Below are 20933 nucleotides of genomic sequence, written 5' to 3'. Positions count from 1 at the left end.
CAAGGCTAAAAATACTGCCTACGGTTCTGTTTTCACAGGTACACACACTGCCTGTCTAGGTGTACTTTTCATCCTCTACCTCATTAGTTTTTCACATGTCTTAACCAGATTTTTAAAATTTATTTTGCCTCTATTATTTATTTGAAAAGTCACTCGAATTTCAGTTCTTCTGGTGCATCTTCATCTTCAGGCTTGTCTTTAAATTCTACGAATACTGCATGTTCAATTATAATATAGTTGTTGTTCTACGTTCATTTGTCTATAGTAGTTCATATACATTGGTTAAAGTATGTGCATAAGTTACAATAATGGCTCTATTTTTTTTATAACAAATTTCAATCAGTTATATTCAACCGTAAATTAAAGTTCATTTTCATACCTTTTCAAGCACAAAATAGGTGGCAAACTGTCAAAGAAAGTGCAGGTGTGCATTGAGTATTCTGTGCCAGCATGTCATACCTTAAGTTGATAGCTGAAGTTGCTCATTTACATTAAACTAAGGCAATTAGAGATTTCTCACAGTTGGTTTAAACTCTAAAAAGATGAAAATAGCTAAAAATGTTCAGTCTGAGATGTAACCCCTTTTTGTCATCTTGCAATCCTTTTCAAGATTTTCTGTGAATGCAGATTAGCTCATTCAAATTTAATAATTGGCTGGACAGAAAATATAAAAGAAAAAAAAGAGGCTCTAACAAGCCATGTTAGGGGAACAGTGTTTTACTGGTTCCACTATCCTGTCGCTCACTGTGGTGCAGCTTTTGTTATGTAGTAAAGTAATGCAAAAAGTAATCTATTACACATAATACACAGAGCCCATTTCTTTAAAGTAATGCAGTAGGTTACTTAATTACTCCCAGGAGAAAGTATTTTGTTTGACTACTTGTTACATTTATTTTTTCGTTTCTCTATAAAATGACCTGAAACGTGTTGTCTCATCATTATTATAGTTAGCAAAAAGCAACAACAAAAAACTATGCAGCTACAAACACAGAAATCACAAATACAAAAACTCTACAAAAGTCAAACGTTACATCAGTCATCTCAGTGTCCAAGAAAAAATGGATGAACATGATCAGTTGACACGTGACTTAAGCAACTCTTAAGTCACTCTTATACCATTCACTGAAATATGGGAAAAGCTCACCTGCAGGGGGTCCACCTGCAGGATACCAATACTAACTGCTGTAGTAAATGTTGCCTCTTGCACTAAAAATAATCTAAGCAAGCTACGCTTAATCTGGACATAAAAATAACTACTGTATCCAAGCAGTGTCCATCACTTTTATTTGCTTCTTAAAACAAGTTATGATGTAATTGGTGTTTTTTATAGTGGGTTTATTTCTTTTCCTGTTTCCTGTATGTGTGGCTTGTCTAATTTATTTTTGTTTTGCTTCATTAAAAAAAGAGTTTTGCCTGTGCCCTGTTGTAAATATCTATTCGTGGTATATTTATTAAAGCTACAAAATTTGTAGTACAAAGTGCGAGTGGATAAACTGCCAGTACTTTCTTCCAGTTGGCATTGTAGACTCTGACCCGTGCTCTTGTGGAGAAGCTCCACTTGGTGCCACTAGTGTTGCTGGTGGTGGACCACCTTTTTACTCTTGAGCCAGACAAACTTCCAAAAACTCACAAAAACTTCTAAAAACTACTTAGCTGAGCATCAAGCCCTAGAAACGTTGTTAGGACAACAAAAAATAAAAACTCTTAAAAATTTCCTGCATGTTCTGGTTGTATCTTAGTAGCTGGATTTTATCTGAGACATGACAAATAGACAGGTACTGCCAGCTGCTGTGTCAGTCTAGAGGTAGTCATGATACTTCGTCTCTCTCGAGTGAAGAGGCTTTGTCTCGTAGCTCTCATCCAAACAAGGAGAGTTCACCCAGAGTTCAAAAGGAAGTTGAGAGGGAGAGCAAGATTTTTGCTTCCCCCCTGTGTCAGTCACTCCCCACCTTTTGAGTCTTAATCCTCTCAGAAGAGAAGTTGTTGGTTTGACAGCTGGTAGGTTGCAGATTCTTCCTATCACCCACTTTTTTTGAAACACGTATGCTGTAAACAAGGATTTGTCATCTTAGGGAATATCAAGAGGAATCTTTGACTCAGTCAGCCTCAGGGAATGACGTTCTTACTTATTTATCCACTTATTTGCTTGTCAGAGATGCAGATTATAAGTAAAGCTCTCCAGTGCATCTGGGTAATTAAAACCCTTGTGGTGTAGTTTAAAACAAACTCTATCATTTAGAAGTGGTACAGGGCTGACCAAGCACCACTTATTTTGAGGGGGATTCGGAGAAGAAAAGGTCTAGGGGTGGATATCAGAGATTGACATATGATTTTGTTCCATATTAGTGGGGTAAAATACTGCATAGGTTTTGAGTATCACTGAAAAAGTTTCAGCATTTTTACATCTGAAAAAATGCTTGCTGAGTCAGGTGAGCAGAAGCACCGCTGTCGGGAGTTTGACAAACAGTTTTCCAATGCACTGTCAGAAAAAAACATGCTAGCTTTAATAGAAAGAGTTGCAAAGCTTAGAAGGATGTGATTCAGATGGGCTGGAAAAACTGGTACTTCCTATCCCACTAAAATATTTTCTAAAATTTCTTTTGGGACTTGAGTGTATTTAAGTCTGTGGGTCTTGCTTATGATAAGGCTAATATGGATCTGGTGGCTGGAAGCCCTTCTGCAAGGTTCTTTGGTGCTTGTATGAATGCCTGCATGGATGAACACATGCACGCGCACAGACACACGTGCAGCATTTGTGGGTTCTACTCTGTGCAGTGAGTGATCTGTCTGTTGGGATATTCTGTGGTCGTTAGCTGATGTGCCTGGCTGTGTAGATGGAATTGATTTCTGGTTCAGAGCATAAAGTACAATGCTACAGCTTTTCACTGTCAGAATCTACAAGGCTATTACCTTGAAAGGAAGTTGATGCTGCTGTTGAACAGATTCATGGATAATGCAGTTATAGAAAAAAAAAAGACAATTCCACAGTCACCTACTGGGCTATGGTGCTATCACTGTGTTAATTCAGTCTTTGCCACATTACATTTTTCTTTCTTACTTTTTTGCTGATGTTAAACATTAATATTCATACAAAAAGGTCTGTAAAGGTTTGGTCCAAAATATTTCTGTATTTGTTTGGTTTGTTTCTCCCCCCGTGTCCATAAATGTTAATAACAGTAAATATAAGTCAGTATAAGAGATTAGTTTGCATGCTTTGGATGACTGAAGTATTAAAAAAGCAGTCATTAAAAAATTTCTTCATTGTCTTCTCCATGTCTTCATTTATCGGCTATCACAAAAGCCAGTAACATTGTATCAACAAATAGCTAATATTGGCCGATATATCAGTCGGTATATTGGTATTCCTTCTATATTGGCAGGCACTAATAAGCTTTGAATCAAAACTGGAACACATTTTTCTGCCAGTCAGGGTTTTTTTTGTAGTTTAAAAGAGACTGAGACACTTTGGCTACGTTCACGCTGCAGGGGAAAGCGCATCAAATCTGACTTTTTTGACCCTATGCTACCCATATACGATCATGGTATGACAGTGTGAACGGCACGAATCCGATATTTTCAAATCCGACCTGGGTTACTTTCGTATGTGGTACTGATTCCGATACATATCTGATGTTTTAGAAAGCGACTGCTGTTTGAATGGTCATGTCGCATTAAATCCGTCTTTTACGTCACTGACACAAGACAGATGCCAATTATCAGCGCCCGAGAAGCGCCCGAGAAGACATCACGAACCCTTCCTGGCCATCCAGTGTAGATGTCAGTAAAACTGTTGGGAAGACAGCGTTGGAGAAATGTAAACATTTTTGTACTGTATTATCTGCAGATTCTGACAGAAATCTGCAACTATCTTTTGAAGCATCAATCCTCCCTAAAACAGCAATAAGGATAATTATTAGGCCATATGTAAATAACAAAATAACTTAAAGCAAAATTGGTAAACGTAAAGTCCGAAACAAGTCAAACAATACTGTTTGGTCTGGATCTAAACAGAGCGGGTTGTGCGTGACGTCTTATTTTGCGCATGCGGGCCACTTTGAGGGTTCACACTAGAGCGCGTTTGCTGTCACATTTTATTTGTAGTGTGAACAAGCAGACAAAAAAATTGGATTTGATCAAAAAATCAGAATTGAGCATTAAGACCTGCAGTGTGAACATAGCCTTCATTTCTGCCTTTTTATGTTTTAGAAATAACTACAACCAGACATAATAACTTACTTATCATTATCAATAAGCACTGGCGTCAGACTATTTTTGCCTATAGTTAAATGTTGTGTCATGCACTGACGGTATCACATATTGCAACAGATTTGAAACTATCAACTCATGGAGGTCAGCATAGCACAAATGTGCAGCTTTTAGTGCATGGAGATACTTGAATTTTTACCCTGAAAATGATGTGTTTATTTTAGCTTGTGAGTTGTGAATTGCTGTAAAGAAGTCCTTGGCTGCTAACTGCCAGTGTACTTATAATTACTGTACTATAAAAACCCAATGTCATAATAAAGACTTGACTCTACTCTACCAGACAGTGTCATATTAAAGATATGTGCTTGTAGCTGTGTTTGGATATCTGTCAGTACATCTTGTTATTGTAAGAATATCCTAGAGATTGATGCTTGCATGCATTTGTATCCAAAGCAATAAGCTGCTTATATTAGATTTTAAATCCTTCAAATCACCAAACAGGATCCTGGCTTTCATTCCAGAGTCCATAATCGGACCCTTCATGCAAAGTTTATTTGGATTCTCTGATGGATTGCCAAGAACTCGTAACCTTTTAAAGTCTGATAATTCTGCAGCTTGTAATGTGATCAGTGTTTTCTCTTTGCATAGCTTACTTGAGAGGATAAATAAACAGCTTTTATTGGTGGATAAAATGGCTTGTGAGGAAGAATAAAGTCTCACCTTATAGAAGGTTGATCTTTGTCGATGGTGATGTGCCAGGCTGTGCAATGACTGTCTCCGTCCACAACATTGACGTACAGCAGGCTTAGTGCTTAGATATTGCTCTGCTGCTTGGGGGTGTCAGAGCTGTGCTTCCAGGCTTATGCACTACACAGTCCAAGCCTAAGTGTATCAGTGCTTCATTGATTGTAGGCCTCTTAGAGTTCTTGCTTGTTAGTGTATTTTACGGTCAGTGTGGTGTAGCCTTTATGAACCACAATTTCACATTTTTAGTTTATTCACAGAGAAAAATTAAACAACCAATATCCCCAAATACTATTGTCCTATTGTCATTGTAATATTGAACAATGTTATCGTACATTGCACGTTTTTCTCTTATCGCGCAGGCCTGATTAAAGTCATGTCAAGGTGTTGGACACATGTTGCTGTAGATTTGTTTTGTTGCACTTCACTTATTTGCTGATGTGCCATATGGTGTATTACACAGAGCCATCTGCTCAGTTGTCCTCATAAACTGTTTGGAAAAGGGCTGGTGCTTTCACAAAACACTTGCAGGTGATTGGATGAGCCATCGATAACAGCCTATTTCCGTCTGACTTTATGCAGTCAGATCAATGAACCATAGAACAATCTTACAAGCTTCCAAGCAGTCAGTGTAGTTAGTCAAGTATTGTTAGCATGTAGTCTTGCTATTTCTTTTTGAAGATAAGCCACTCACAGGTAATCACTTTTTTTTGTAAAAGTTGAAGACTGGAAATTTCCTTGTGGTCCTTAACCATTGTTATTCATGCTCTTCCTCTCATACCATGTTGTGTGAAGTATTTGGTACAGCTTCAGTTTGATGCTGCTTCTGATTTTCTTTCCATTCCACTGTTTAACGATTTATATTCTGAAATACAGAAATATTAATGCAAATATATAATTCAAGCCATAAGTATCTGGACTACAGTCTGTGTGACATGTTGGTCCATGTTGAAAGATACTGAACCCCGGATTGCCTCAGAGGCTTCAATCGGTGTACGTGATTATTAAAGCATTATACGATTCTCTGTGGGAATGAGTAAAATGTGGCACTCAGTCGTGTAAGGGCGCGTTGAGTGATCAATAGGACCAGAAAAGCTCCCTATAAATAACAGTCTCTTAACATTAGTGGCACCTTGTTGCTGGCTCCCTAAAGTCTGCGAGTCTGTAGGGGGCTTTGCTTTGCTGCCACAGATCAGAGCATTGCTTGAGGATTAAGTGTTTGCCTCCAGTCTAGCAGTACAGCTATCATAGCCACACGATTACGCTATCAAAGCTCATGCACATGCCTCAGCACAAGTCTGCGCAGCACCCAGATGTTATCAGCTTCACAAAATGCAGAGCTCTCAATCATGTAGAGGAGCCCATTTGTGCCTTCTATAGGTGTGCGTGATGGTTGCACCTTTGTGGATCCTCCCTGATTGTGTCAGGGTACATGCTGCTTAGGGCACTGAGAGATGTATTGTGAGTTTTCTCTGCTCATTAGGATTCCGCAGTGCCCACTGACTGAGGCTGAAATGAGAAGAAGTGATGAGAGGGAGAGGCAGTGAAGGGCTAGAAATAGATCAAAACTAAACTGGAGTAGAGAGTACTGGTGGGCACGAGGAGGGAAGGAATGTTGGCCCCTGTAAGTCAGTTGGCCCCGGACATGCTAAATGGAGCTGTCTGACTGGATTTCAGATAGAGAGGCACCCAGCAGAAAGACGGCAACGGTAAACGAGCTAGCTAGCTAGCTAGCTAATAATGGGGTGCATTTAGGAATGCTGATAAGACTAAGAAGGGGTTGTGATTGGAAAGGATGAAGATTATAGGAACCCTCAAGCTTTCCTCTGCTCTCTATTTTCTTTCACTTCATCTCTTTCCTCCCTGTTATCTCCCTTCAGTTTTGCTATTCTGATTAGTAGCTAGATAAGAGGCTCATGACTCTTATATTTTCTGCTCCATTAGTCTAACTCGCTTCGTGCAAAAGGTCTGCGGCAGTGGCCAAGTGCCTTTCTGTCATCTCTCTCTCTCTTTCTTTTTTCTATTATAAAGCCTTTCATTCTAGATCTTTATTCAGTGATTCACATTTTTAAATATTGCAGCCCACAGTTTGTAAAGAAATAAGAAATAAGTGTGAGTGAGGTCATCAGCAGATGACTTCCCAAAGCATGCTCTCTTATGTTGCAATTATGTATTTTAAAAAAAATGGTTTAAACTGATGTGAGAAGGGCGCATACAATATCCAAATAAGATAATTACAACTTTTTAAAAAATGTGACCTCGAGTTCAGCGAGTCCAGTGCCCCACTCGATCCCTCTGCTGTCCCTTTCTCTCCTTACAGACCATTAGCACTGCACCGGCTGTTCTGAAGCTGCGCGGATGGATGACATTTAAGAAACGTCGCCTTTAGTCATTCCTCTTCTTCGTTCTCCTTGTCCGTTAACCTTTCTGTCTCCCTACCTTCATCCCTCTACATTTTCATTTCTCACTTCTCCTCCTCATTTGCTGTTCCTCCTCCCTCCCATCCTTCTGTAAATGGCAGTTTCACTCGGGCAGTGCTTTGTTTCCCATCTTTTATTTCCCATCTCTGTTCTTCTTCTGTCTCTGTTTGTCTTTCACTCGCTTGTGCATTTCTGTGACTCCATAAGTGGAAAAGGAAGCAAACAGAGCGAAGCAGTGAGGTAGAACCCTCTACCTCATCTGGTAATGAGCCTGGAAAGTTCCCAGTCAAAAGTACACCGTCTCCATGGAGACTGAGGTAAAGTTGCTGGCACTGCCTTCGCCCAGTGTCTTTGAAGAGCCTGGCTAGAGTAAACAATACCAAGGTCAACAATCCCAGGGGTCTGTTTGACCATCTGCAACCACAAAGACTCAGCAGTCTTTGAGGATGTTGTGGGTGCTTGTTGTTTTGCCGGCTTTTTCGTCCAGGTCCTTTTCATTAAGCTCGCCGGACCACCCTCATATCACTTCCCACCCATCTCACTTTGTTTTACTTTAGCTTTAAGCCTCTAACTTGTCATTTTAGTGTTTTATTTCTTGCTTTGTCCCAGGGTGAACTTACATAACCTCTTTTTATTTCCAGGCCACAGATGAACAGCTCCATATAGTCATAGCTCACCATATTTAATGCAAAATTGCTTGTGTGTTCCTTAAGGGGATGCAGATTTAAAATTCGTGTTTGGTTATATTATTTAAGACTTTGTTGTTGTTTTTTTAGCGCTGTGCCCTCTTTGTGATGCCTGTTCTCTGCCACTTCACCCCTTCTCACCTCCCCCAGGGGCCACCGCCATTTATTGTTCGATTTAATTATTAATGTTCTTAATTCTAGACGAGGGAACAAAGCTGCTATGACATTATTTGTGCCTTTGAGCACTGAGTCCTTGGCTCTCTTGTGCAGTTGCTGCTTCAGAGTCACAAGTCATTACTAGTTGCCTAATTACATATTGAGGCACCTTCCCACACACACAAAGCATAGGCGGGTGGTTTTGTCACATTTCGTTGTCAAGTCTGTCTTTCTTGCACTGTGAGATTACTGTAAACTGTAGGTCACATTTGGTACTGGTGTGTGTGTGAAGCTGTGTCTTGGAAATATCACAAAATGGAGGTCTTTGTGGCTTAGTTGCAAGCAGCGAATTTTCTCTACGACTAAAGAAAAATAAGTAAACCAACGTTAAGCCTACCCAGTATTATTGTATAAGACAGTGTCTTTGAAATGAAAAGAAACCTTGACTGTAAAGACATACATATCTAAATTAATCCACATTAATGTCACAATTTTGAATCTGATACAATGTACAAAACTTTAGAGGGCCCAGTTTAAGACCATTTACAAACTAAACCAGAGCATAAGGTAAAGAGCGAGGGGAGTTGAGCAAAGTAGTCAACATTTGTGTCATAATATCTTCTCTATGCTAACTGAGTGAAGGAACGTTTGTTGTACAAACCTCTGCTTTCCTTTCACCAGTTAAGCATATGGGTCGAACTATGATTTTATTTTAAATGTATCCATTTATATTTAAATGTGTCCATCCATGCATCCATCCATCTGTTCATTTTATTAACTGCTTATGAAACTCACTGGAGCTTATCCCAGCTGTCAAAGGGTGAGACGCTGGGTACACAGGTCAACAGTGTGTCACAGGACTAACAGAGAGTGACGGCAGCACTCATTTTGAATTTCAAGATATTTACCTACAAAACCATTAAAAATAAATATTGTGGTAGATATAATGGAAGCACCTTCTGTTTACACTAGGTCTTTGGCAATTAAACGATACAACAAATGAAGAAATAAAATGAGTATTAGTAGTAATATTTTAGATCAGCAGGATATTTTAATACTGCTACATCATTATTCTTTTACCCCTATCAAAACTAACTGATTTTAAAGCTCACTGCTAGTTTGTGAGACCTAAAAGTATTTTTATGATTAACCTTTTGGCATCTCACTATGACCTTTGACTGCTTCAGCTGCTGATGAGTTCAAAGTGTGTTAATGATGAAGCCTAATTTGAGAGCGAGAGCGAGAGAGTCAGTGTCTCTGCGTGAGAGTTTGAAGACCCTGAGCATTTCAGAAAACACTTTTGGAAGGATTCCACAGAGACATATGGCACTACAGCAAACTGCCCTGTGATGGGAGAGAGCCCTAAATTTTGTCAAGTGGCCTCAGCTGTGTCATTAGTCCCTGCGTTTCGGGAGATTGAATAACAAATCACTGGATGATGGTAGGGACAAATGTTTGCTAAACATAAGAAGATCACTAAGGAATTTCTGGCTGGACAAAAAACAACAGCAAGTGTTGACTGAAACACTCAAAGAAATTTGGATAGACTTGAACTAGGGCTACTGTTTTATGGAATAATTAACCAACGCTAGGACTCTTGGGCACTTTGGGTCAGCTGTTTCTCTTTTGCAAGAAAGGCGGAGCTCATTAACAAAAGATCACAGTACCAATAGTCTTGGATAGGCTGCTGAGAGCTGCTGCAGGATCTGACAAACTTGACCTTGCACCTGCCATCATAGAGTTTTAGAAATATCCAACTGGTTTGAGGAGGACCTTAATCTTTCTGTGGTGAACCTAAACGTCTGTGTTAATTAGATTCTCCAGCAACACTGATCATAAGCACACTTTTAAATCAAGTGAAGCTTGATAAGAAATATGGACAATACCAGAATAACCAGGAAAAAACTCAATATTCAAGACCATTTTCCCTACCACCGAGCTAACTTATTATGAAGTGTTGTTTTCTTTCTTTCTTTTTTTTTTTTTAGAAAGATTAGAATAATACAAACAAAAACATCAATGACAATATATATGTTTTTACATCATTGAAGCCATGCAAAACAAATTAGTTACATAACTTTAAATTAAATGTGAGAGATTTAAGTTTAAAATTTTCTACAAAATTTACAAAATTAAAAACAAAAAAGACAACAGTATTCTTTAGGTGTTTTTGAGTTAGTGTTGTACTTCTGGTGACTTAGCGCTATGTTTGGTTGCTAGACGGCAATGTGAACTTAACACTTACATGACGCTTTTTAGACACAAGAAATAGTATGATACTTTTAACACTGTCTATTAATGTTACAGGTTGGCAGGACTCATGATGTTTGCTAACAAATTATAAAACATTGCAAAACAAGTTATTTTTGTTGCTGTTAGCCATAGCTGCTAGCTTAACACATTGCTAATGTGGCTGCTGGGTAGTTGCTAATAGATAAACGGCTAAAGTTAATGTGTGAGCAGACTAGGTAACACATCCATAACTATTTTGTACTTCTATAAAATGTTTTTGAAACTGGAGCTTTACTGACCTCTCTAATTTTCTCAGAGTGTTATTCAGCGTCGTGAACAATAGAACTAGCGAGTGCAGGGGTCTATGTGTATGGTTGTGTGTTAGCTGGAGAAGGCAAAAACAGCACAGTAGTGATAATGTTGCAATTGAGTATCTAATCCAGGGATATCCTGGTATTTGGTGTCCAGATTTAAAATGCCATTAAAAGTATTAGCAATGGACACAGAGAAAGCAGCACCAGCACAAATGTTATCAAACCTCAGTAAAAAAAAAAAGCATGAGAAGAATAGGCAAAGATCCAAGTGTCAGAAGCTTGTTAACACTTACTGAAAGGGCTCCAGCATGGGCAAGAGGATATTGTTGATATACCTTTTAAGATGAGGAGGTTTGGATATTTTTTAGTTGCACTGTATACGCTGGAAGCATACAGTTGAATACATTTTAAAGAAAACTACCTACTGTGCAAGTCTGCAGTAAACTTTTAAACCACAGTTAGCTCACTTAAAATAGATGAGGCTTTATGTTTTGAAGCCTATAGATAACATTAGTATGCTTACTGGGCTGCTGATCAAACAGTAAATATCAGCTGTGGAGAAATATTCATCTATAAGCCTATACTCCATGAATTTGACTTCATCTTAATTCATCCCAGTGAAATCCATAAAAAAAACTCTTTACAGGAAAAGAAAGTTTTTATACATTTAAGACTTTGTTACATTGCATTTTTACAGGTGCTAAGAAATAGACTTTATAATATAATTTTTTTCCTACGGTATCATGCTTTGCCAACTAGATGTAAGAGTAGTCTGTTTAGATCAGACAGAATGGTAAGATTAATGCTTGTTTTTCCTTCTCCTAACCTTTATGCTACGGCCAATTTTAGACCCATATTACAGACTGAATAACATACAGTTATGTATTTTTCACAAGCTGTGTAACCACAGCATTTAGCAGAATCTTTGCAGTTACCTGACATTTTGCCCTCCGATGCCATGTTTATGTATAAATTGTACAGCCAGCCTGTCAGAATGTCCGATGCTATCCCAGATGCCACAGAGCATGTATCTAGACCTTAATTGGGGCTGAGGGTGAACCCACTGCAGATGGTATTTGCACTGTGTGATGAAGAGGATTTTCTGGGTTTACTGCAATCTGCAGTGCAGCTAATGGTGGAGAGGAGAGATGAGGAGAAAGGAAATTGGAAAAGAGAAATAGGGGAGATGGAAGGCGGAGAGAGCTGACAAAGAAAGTTACAAACATTCAGCGAAAAGACTGAAGCCAGGGATGTACAGAGAATTGGAAGGACTGTGAAAGACAGAAATATATTACATAAATCATAAACACAGAAAGAGCATATAAACCCCTTTTTTCTTTTTCCTAGTGATTGGTCATTATTTTCTAGCACTTCTGTTCTACCTGTATGACATAAAGATACCCTTTTTTCACTCTATCTGATGAATTTAAGCTAATTTAAGCTTAATCTAAGATGAAGCAGACCACACACTTCCTATGCATCCTATTTACATGCTGGACACTGGCACTCAAATCAAGTCGAAGGCTTAACCCACTCTTCATCACCCCCACACACACCCCCTTTAAATGTCTGCTCATCCTGTAATTGCCACTGATAGGATCTCCTAGAAACTCATTCAACTTCCTAATGTGCAAAGTTAACTTGATGAACTGTGAGCAATAATGCATCTGCGCCCCCCATCAGTCACCATTAAAACTGAGAGCTGGCCATTGCATCTCAATATAGCATTATTAGCAGCCGAGTTTCTCAGGCAGATAGATTGCTCTGCATGCTAAACGCGACACAAAGCCTCAGTGTCATCCTGAGAATAAACAGCCACTCCACTGTAAACTCTTTGAATGATCATCAACTGTGATTAATGTGTGGGTTTACTCAGACTGATGAGTGGATCTTAGCTTAAGAAAGGGCAGCTGTAGGCGCTGTAACTTTTGCTGCAGTCTGTTGCCATAAGCTGAGTGCCGTCTTCTAAGATTCACATTGTATTCTGTGATATTTAAAACCGGCAGGATCCTTCAGTGGCACATCATTTTGCTCTGAGGCTCGCTGTGCTTGTAATTTCCACATGCAAAACAAGACTCTCAGGATACAACATGAAATTCACGGTTTATTTTTAACACAGTTGTGCTGTTTTTTGGGTTTTTTTTCCCAAAGAGACTTTCAGAATGGCCTTTTTTTCTGATGAACCAAAACAATAATGTTCCCCTTGACTCATACATGCAGCCCACACAGCAGCCCACAAATCTCAGTTCACTGCGCAGGATGATGCTCGTTCTCTTCTCCCTTTCATGCAGACAGTTGATGAATGCTTCTGTATTTGACAGCCTCTGCCCAGTCTTCTTTTCACCATTTCCAGAGGCACCACGCTTATGCGTTATTTCCATTGTAATACTCGGGAGCTGAAGCTGTGATGTCAAAATGTAGCACAAACCAAGAAAATTGTGGTATACAGTGTATTGTACAATTTGAAGGAGATCGACTGTGAATGCTCTGCAGGGAAAAGCTATTAAATGCAGCAGTGGTCCAGAGTAAGCTGGAGAGACATGTTGAGGCAAAACACCAGTGTGTGGTGTGCTGGTGGGGGGAGATCACACTGAAGGAGGCTCTGTCACATTAAAAAAAAAAAAGAGTAGTTGACCCACTGGTTTATCCAAAGTTTCTGTGCAGGTATGGCATTTTCATTGTGCGCATTTCATGGAAATGAATAAGTCTATGTATGTTAAAAATAATCCGAATCAGATCTTGTGTGGTTTCAGAGGGAGCTGTGTGAAACCTGAAGTGTGAGGCAGCCCTGTTTCATATCTGCCTTCTAAAAGTTATACAAATGAAGAAATCTGGTGGTGTGGAGTAAGATAGAAGTGAACTTACAGACCTTTATTGTCTGCTCCCCATCGCTGCTTGAGGCTAGAAGCTCGAGGCTACAAAAGCGGCACCCTGCCTAACTGAATGTCTCCATCTCTTACCGTCAGCTGTCTAGTTGAATTGAGGGTCATGCAAGTGTCAGGTTTTGATCCAGAAGAAAAATGCATAGAAAAATAAAGACGGTTCTGGTGCTTTGGTTTGAATATTTTTTCTTTCTTTCTTTCTTTTTTTTTTTGCTCAACACCAACTTAAGGGCCTTGGCCTTTAAGGAGCCAGTGCTCATACATAAACTGAACTTGTTCATAGCAGCTCGCAGGTATCTGTGAATTAGGAAACATATTAATGACATATTTGGTTTGCAGCCAGCCTCAAGTGGCAGTTTGAAGAACTGCAGTTTCTGGCATTTCTTCGCTGGTTTCATTTCTTTATTTCATTTTTTTGTACCTGAAGACTGATTCTAGATCATAACATATGTTGTATAATAGAAAAGGATATGGGAGAAATTAATTCCACTATGTTGTATTCATATATATCCAATATTAGTTTTGGAAAGAGCTCTCTAAGAGAAGTTTTTGTATTTTTGCATTGCTAATATATGCAGCTATTTTTGAGCTCAACAGATTTTGAAAGATAAATACATGAACTGTATATATATAGGGAGAGATAGGACCACGTTTCTGTATGGAGTTTGTTGATCTATTTATTACATAAAGAAGAACAGTTTAATTTTCAGAAACTTTAAACTATGAACATCCTAAAAGCTCTCACATTCTTTTTTTAAGAAAGCGTTATAAAGCACTCTGCATGCTCTTTTCCTTTGATGAGTTATTCCCTCTATACATGTTCTTCCTGTAGCAGTTTTTCTGTGTAGTATGTGTAAACTAATCAGATCATGTTGAACTAAAGCAACATGCGTACATCACAGCAGCACATTCCTCACCATCGACCGAGTAGGCCTTTGCGATTCAGAGGCAGCCCAGTCACCCCTCTTTCTCAATAACATGATGGATCGCAGGACAGCCCTTGTCTAGAAAAACAAAGCCAGCATTTAAGCTCCTAGCTGCCCACTGTTCTTTTCGGTTGTCCGTGGCATAAATCTCAGTCAGGGCACACACACGGTTTCCTCTAAGAGGGGTGAGAGGGGTTATTTGTTTCACTTTGCAGGGAGTCTGCGGGGGGTGAGCAGAGGAGATTTCACCTTGTCTTTATGGAAGACTTTAGAGCCTGATGGAAGAGTTAGAAAAGCAGAAAGACCCCAAACAGATACGGATGTGCCGTGCAATGGCTTATTCAAATGCTGACAGAATGAAAGACTTAAAGGGCTACTAGGGGGTTGTAATTATTTGCTGTCCTTACATCAAAGGACAGATCACTTTATTTGCAATACATCATATTTCTGTGCAAAATACACTAAAATGCTTCACATCACTGACATCGCATCGCGTTTTTCCCCAGGAGCAGGCGTGCACTCTCTCTCTCTCACACACATATTAGCAGATAAAAAGGTAGCTAGGGATTGGTTCAACCGCAACAACAGCTGCTCGTGTCTGACCACTGCCGTGATAACCAGCAGCCATCCGTGCAGTCTGTGCACCGGAAGAGGCAGTTTATTGGCAGTCTCTGAAAGCATGTGCTTAGTTTGTACCAGACACACAAAACATTACTCTTACGTTACATAACACGGGGCTCTGTGCGGGTTATGTTGTAGTTATAATGTACTGCATCGGGGGTGTCAGCAGGTTCGTGGCACAGACATATTAAATGGCCCGATTATACATTTGTTTCATTTGTGGGAGTTGAAAGGGTTTTTGCTTGTTTCTGCTCAGCCTGTAAAATGTGCTGTACTGTGGAATGCATAGAGTATAACCTCTTTCTTCCTGACAAAATAAACTCCATGAAACTCAGGAATACAGTGTGTATTAAAATGCAGTCATTAGGGTACTGTCTTCACACTTAATCCCCATCATCCCCCGAGAGACAAAGGGAAACTGTGAGCTCTGTCCCTACAGATACCGCAAATGTCCAGACTTAGCAGGACTAACACACTCCAACCTCACTAAGCTGTAGTATATATATATATCGCAAAAAGGTAATTAATGGTGACACAAATGCAAAGTCAAGGGAAACTTGCAGAGGCAAACAGATATAGATTTGTGGGCACAAACTAAGTATGTTCACGGATGCCAGAAGTGGATGGAGGTTTTTCAGTTCAATATTTTCACTTGAATCAGATTAAATAATGTTCTTGTTACTACACACTGTGTGCCATTATCCTACTAAAAGTATCCCATTGCATTGCTAACATTTAGGGTAAAAATGTAACTTTCAGAAAGCTCTAAGTGGGATTTTAAAAAAGCAGCCCCCTTTTTAATTTGACCATTTCTATTCTTCTTTCTTATACCAAAAAAAATCAGGTGACAAATTTTACTTTATCTTTGTTTTATGGCGTCAGCTTTACGAGGAGGAAGAGGCTGGGAAATAAAATACAATGCTAACACCACAGTTTATTGAAATCCATTTAAACAGGCCACAACACCCACACACACACACACACACACACACAGACAAAATCATGTTGTCTTATTTTCATAGGAATTTTATGGACCTCAGATATGCTTTAAATGAACTCCACTTAAGTGTTTGGCCCATGAGTGCAATTTCTTAACTTAGTGACATTCTGTGTGTCTGCATGTGTGTGTGGTTCCCTTGGTCAGGGCGTGTCTTTAGATGGTCATCAGGGGGGCAATGAGAGGATGCCTGGAATATGCACACAGACACACTCAGGCGCACTCACACACAGATTAAGCGGGTAAGCTGTGCCGCTCATCTGGGATAAATGCGGTCAGAGAGGGAACAGCTGAGCAAACAGCTCCGGCAAGAGGCAGAGAGCAGAGTGAAGAGGGAGAGGGGGACGCAGGGATGACGGACTATTCATCCCAGCGTAGTGTTGGTGACCGGCTGCCGCGTTGGATATGCATCAGCCCTCAACCTGGAAGAATGGGAACCGGTGGAGGTAATGGCTGATAAAAAAATATACTATACTCTGCGGCTAACAGGAGTGAGATTGGGAATCGCAGGGACAAACTGACTGGTTGGATTTTTTTTTTTCACTTTTTATTTCTAATATGAAAGAAGGTAAAATGTCAGGTCTGTTCTGATTTTTTTTTAAGTCAGTTTACTTTAATCTCTTTATTTAAAAAAAGAAAAAAGTAGAAAAGTGATAGCATCATGTCACTGCTGTAAGTATTAAAAAAGAGTGACGATTAGAAAAGATTTCTTCTTTTTTTGTCACATAAAAAAGCCCTGACATTTCTAATCTAAATTTTGGGAACACGCTCTCCTTTAAGGTGACATGACACGCGGAGCACCAGATGTGGCACAGTGGTTAAGTGAGAGGAGGGATGTTTTTAATGACACACGAACAAGGATATTATGCCGAGACACGTACCCTTTGTTGCACAGTACGTTACGAGGGCAGATGGCTTGATGTCGATCAGTTATAAACCGATGAAACTGCCGTCTCTGGGTTGAAAAACAGTAACCTGCCACCTTAATCCTTTTCTCCATTGCATACAAATGAAAATGACAGTAACTGTTAAAACAGTCTTAACCAAATTCTGCTACTTTTTGATGCCAGGTTTGTTCTTGAATTTCAGGTTTGGAGTGAATGCACCACAGTGCTTTTAAAGGAAGCCCTGATAGGTAGGGATGACTGGCTATGAGTTGCACTTTATTCAGCTCTACTGTAGTGCAAAACACATTAACCTGTCTGTCATGTATCTGTGTAGAAAAGTCAAAAGTAGGTGGGGCTTAGTGCAGTTTAAGTTGCAAACTGAATTGAGACACTTAAAATCATGATTCATCTCGCAGTTTTTTAAGGTTGTCATCTACTGAACGCATTTCGTTGCCCAACTTAATATCCTTGCGCTTCAGTGTCAAGCTGCAGACTTTTGGAATTACCAGGCGAAAAATGAACTGTGATCCCGCAGCCTCACTTTGGCACACTGACATTTCTGGGATGGACTTGTTGTCGCTGAACATGCTGTGCAAAACTGTACGGACAGGAGAAAAAAAAACAAAACACAAAAAAAACTGTCAAAAGAATACCTGCTCAGCAATGATGCACGAAACAAATATCGACTAGATCGTCTTGAAACATCACAATCACGCTTCTTTGTTTAGATTTTGACATACAAAGGGCTTTTGTTTCGTCTGGTTCTCAGCAATTGTTCCCTTCTTTTTGTCCGAAAAGATTTGATGTCTAAAAACAGTAGTTTGGGTTTGAGAAAAGGTGCTTGTTAGATCCTCCTTCTGCTGCATCAAGACACAGCACAGATGCACAGTCTATTAGGCAAGGCACTTGGGATCTGCTTTTGAACAAGCTGATGGATGTTTCCTTGCATGCTGGTGGTTTTATACTCTGATGCTGGGACAGAATACCACGTAGCTGGTTTGGGTGGTCTGTTGGGTCGGTAAAATATTTGTCCAGTGAGATCGATGGTTTTGCATTCTGCTTGTGTTTACTGGATCCCAAACTAAAATCTATGTCTTTATTATTTGGATATGATTAACAGAAAAACCATCATTGTAACCTAGTACTGTACATGTATAACACAGTATCGTCTCACTCATTGAAATGACTAAATGCTGTGTCTTCCTTTAGTAATCTTCTCACTGGATTATATAGCATATAATTACTGCAACATATAGTTTAACAGAAGTTTGCATACGTGTATGTTCTTTTATTTTGTCTTCATCATTTTGACCAAACAACAGAACTTCCTCTTCCTGTGGCAGCAGCAGTCCTGGTACCTCCTGCTGTCACCTTGCCAGGAGAGCAGCTGATGCCGGTTATCAAATTCCCACTGGTTCTCCGTCCATCTCTTTGCCATTCATGTCTGGTGTACCAACCTCCTGCTGATGTCTCAGGGGTTCTCCCTTTTTAAATTGAGGTTAAATCAAATCAGCTCCCATGTCTACATGATTAGGCCTTACCAAATTGTTAATTATCCACAACAGGAGAGAGCTGATGAAAGCAAGGGGCAGTAAGAAGGTGGCAGGGGGATTTTGGGCACTTTGATAGTATCCTGTGGTAGAGTGCTCTGTGGTTATGTGAATTCTCTTTTGTCAGCTTCTCAAAGGTTCAGTTTTACAATCAGCGTGATTTAAATTTGTTCTAAAGCTGTTCAGTCCAAAAAAAGAAGAAAAATTAAGCTTTTTTACAGCACTGCCAAGCTTCAAACCAACAAGGTAAAAGTTTTTCTTTCCCTTTTGCCCTATAATGTGAGTCGTTTGAAATTTAGCTCCAGTGCCTGAGCCTTCCTTCTGTTGCTCTGCCAGAAAACGGCTTCGTCTGGCTATTTCAGCTGAGGCTTCAAAGATTACATTTCCCCATACTTGCTATTCTGGGAGTAAAATGGCCTTTGCGGTGTAACAGGCTTCTGATGGGAAATGCTCCTGAAGCCTTGGGTCAGTGTGACTTTTGGGACAGCAGATATTTGGACAGAGTGCGCGTCTTTCCTGCTGTTCAGTGTTTGATACTCAAGAAACCACACATGCACAGCAAATTCCAAGTTTTCACACTATCTGACTTGTTTTGCTGTTTTTTTTTTTTTATCTACATGATGGAGACTGACAGCTGAACTGCTCATGCCCTAAACTTTGGTCGCATTCTTGGTAGTGTGTTTAATCAGCCCACACTCAGCCTTTTGCATATAATCTCAAGAACCTTTGTTAATCCCCCAGATGTCTGCAAGCTTTTTTGCAGTAAGCTTTTGGAAAGCCACACTTTGCATGTGTGTTTGTGTGTATGCAGTTTGCCGCATGCGTTACCGCGCCTCTCGAGCTCTGGTGCATTTGCTGGCTTGAGTTTTGACCTCACTCAGCAGCAGTAACGAGCATGAGACCCAGTGTGATGGGCGTCGCACAATCTCCATGCATTATTTAACTAATGGTCAGGTGGCAGATGCTTTAGTGCTCGTGCTGAGACCAATATCCCAGTGAGCAAAGACTGCCCTCTTCAATCACCTCATTTCTTCCTGAGTAAGATCAGTGATGTTCACAATGATTTTTTTGGGTATCCTCCCAGCAGTTAATGCAGCCTCCCAGAGGCTTATGTTTAAAAGCTTGAAGTCACCTACAATTTAATGGCTAATACACTGCACTCAGAGTACAGAAATAGCCATCGCATTTACATGATCAAAGCACCAAATTGGTCTACCCACACCAGGACAACAAAGCAAATCAGTACTTTTCATGGTTTCAGTTTGTTTCCATATGTTGGGTTAAATCATACATTTAATTTTAACTATATCAACATTAGATGATACAGGGACTCTTAGTTTTAACGTCTTACAATTGCTGACATTTTAAATAAAATCATTAGTAAATAATAGCTAATCGTACTCTTGCTTGACTTCGCACTGTTTTTGCCTTGCGGTACACCTCTGAGTGCTTAGCTGTGATTATGCCGGGCCTAATTTATCTGAAGCAACATGGGTTAGACGATAATTAAGGAAATGAGATATCAATCTATTCTCTTTCTCTTAAATAAAATCTTTTCTTCCGAATGTTCATACACTGAGCTGCGCGGCAGCAGCGTGCAGTGTCTGTTCATCTTTAGGCCAGCTGAGGCCCGAGCTTGGAGTCTATTGACACTAATTGCAGTCATTAGCTTGGCTTTTGGGGAGCAGCTCAGATGTTGTTTGGACATAAACGTTCATGGTGACACATTCTGTTGTGTTGTGTGGTATCATCCAAAGCTAACTGGAGCACCATAGAATGTTGGCTGGTGTAATTGGGAGATGTTAATTAGTCTATTGGAGGCTTGTACCCTCCTGTGTATTGCCTTTGTGCACTGCCCTTTCTGTGTACAAAGCCAACCTAATGCTTATGTCAGTGTAAATGTCTGATTGTGTGTGTGTGTGTGTACTTGTTTCACTGTATTTGTGGGGGTCCAGGATCCAAGAGCACACTCGTGGGGTCCAACTCTACAAGTTTAAACACTGGATTTTTTTGGGTCAGGGTTTGGTTTACGTTTGGGTTTTGCATCTAGTTTTGATCGTAAGGCTAAGATCAACCATGGAGCTCTATAAAAATTGTTTTACAAAAACATATGTGTGTTTGTTTTTGTGTAAGGAAGAGCAAACTCATAGGACAGGGGAGTGTGTGTGTGTGTGTGTGTGTGTGTGTGTGTGTGTGTGTGTGTGTGTGTATATAAATACACGACACTCTGGGGGTCTAATGAGACAGCCATTTGTTTAAGGTAATCACCAACTACTTTATGCCACCCGCTTCCCTTGGCATAGGGACAAGCC

The 20933-nt window shown here is 39.9% G+C and overlaps 1 protein-coding gene across 11 annotated transcripts in view; it reads left to right on the top strand.

The window, feature by feature from the left end:
* The window catches only part of LOC102307504 (kazrin), a 198355-nt gene that overhangs the window by 79838 nt on the left and 97584 nt on the right, over positions 1 to 20933 (top strand). Inside the window, exon 1 of one of the 11 annotated variants that reach the window (XM_042213591.1) lies at positions 10307 to 16630. The exons of the other annotated variants lie outside the window; for them this stretch is intronic. Within the exon in view, the coding sequence (XP_042069525.1) occupies positions 16537 to 16630 (94 nt within the window). The 5' untranslated portion in view covers positions 10307 to 16536. Of the gene's footprint in view, positions 1 to 10306; positions 16631 to 20933 lie in introns of those variants that run through there. 11 annotated transcript variants of the gene reach the window in all.

This window comes from Haplochromis burtoni, unplaced genomic scaffold, assembly GCF_018398535.1.
Source record: "Haplochromis burtoni strain Fernald_Lab_line unplaced genomic scaffold, NCSU_Asbu1 Contig_458, whole genome shotgun sequence".
NCBI lineage: Eukaryota > Metazoa > Chordata > Actinopteri > Cichliformes > Cichlidae > Haplochromis > Haplochromis burtoni.
The sequence above is the reverse complement of the archived record's forward strand: the minus strand, read 5'-3'. Positions and strand labels throughout refer to the sequence as shown.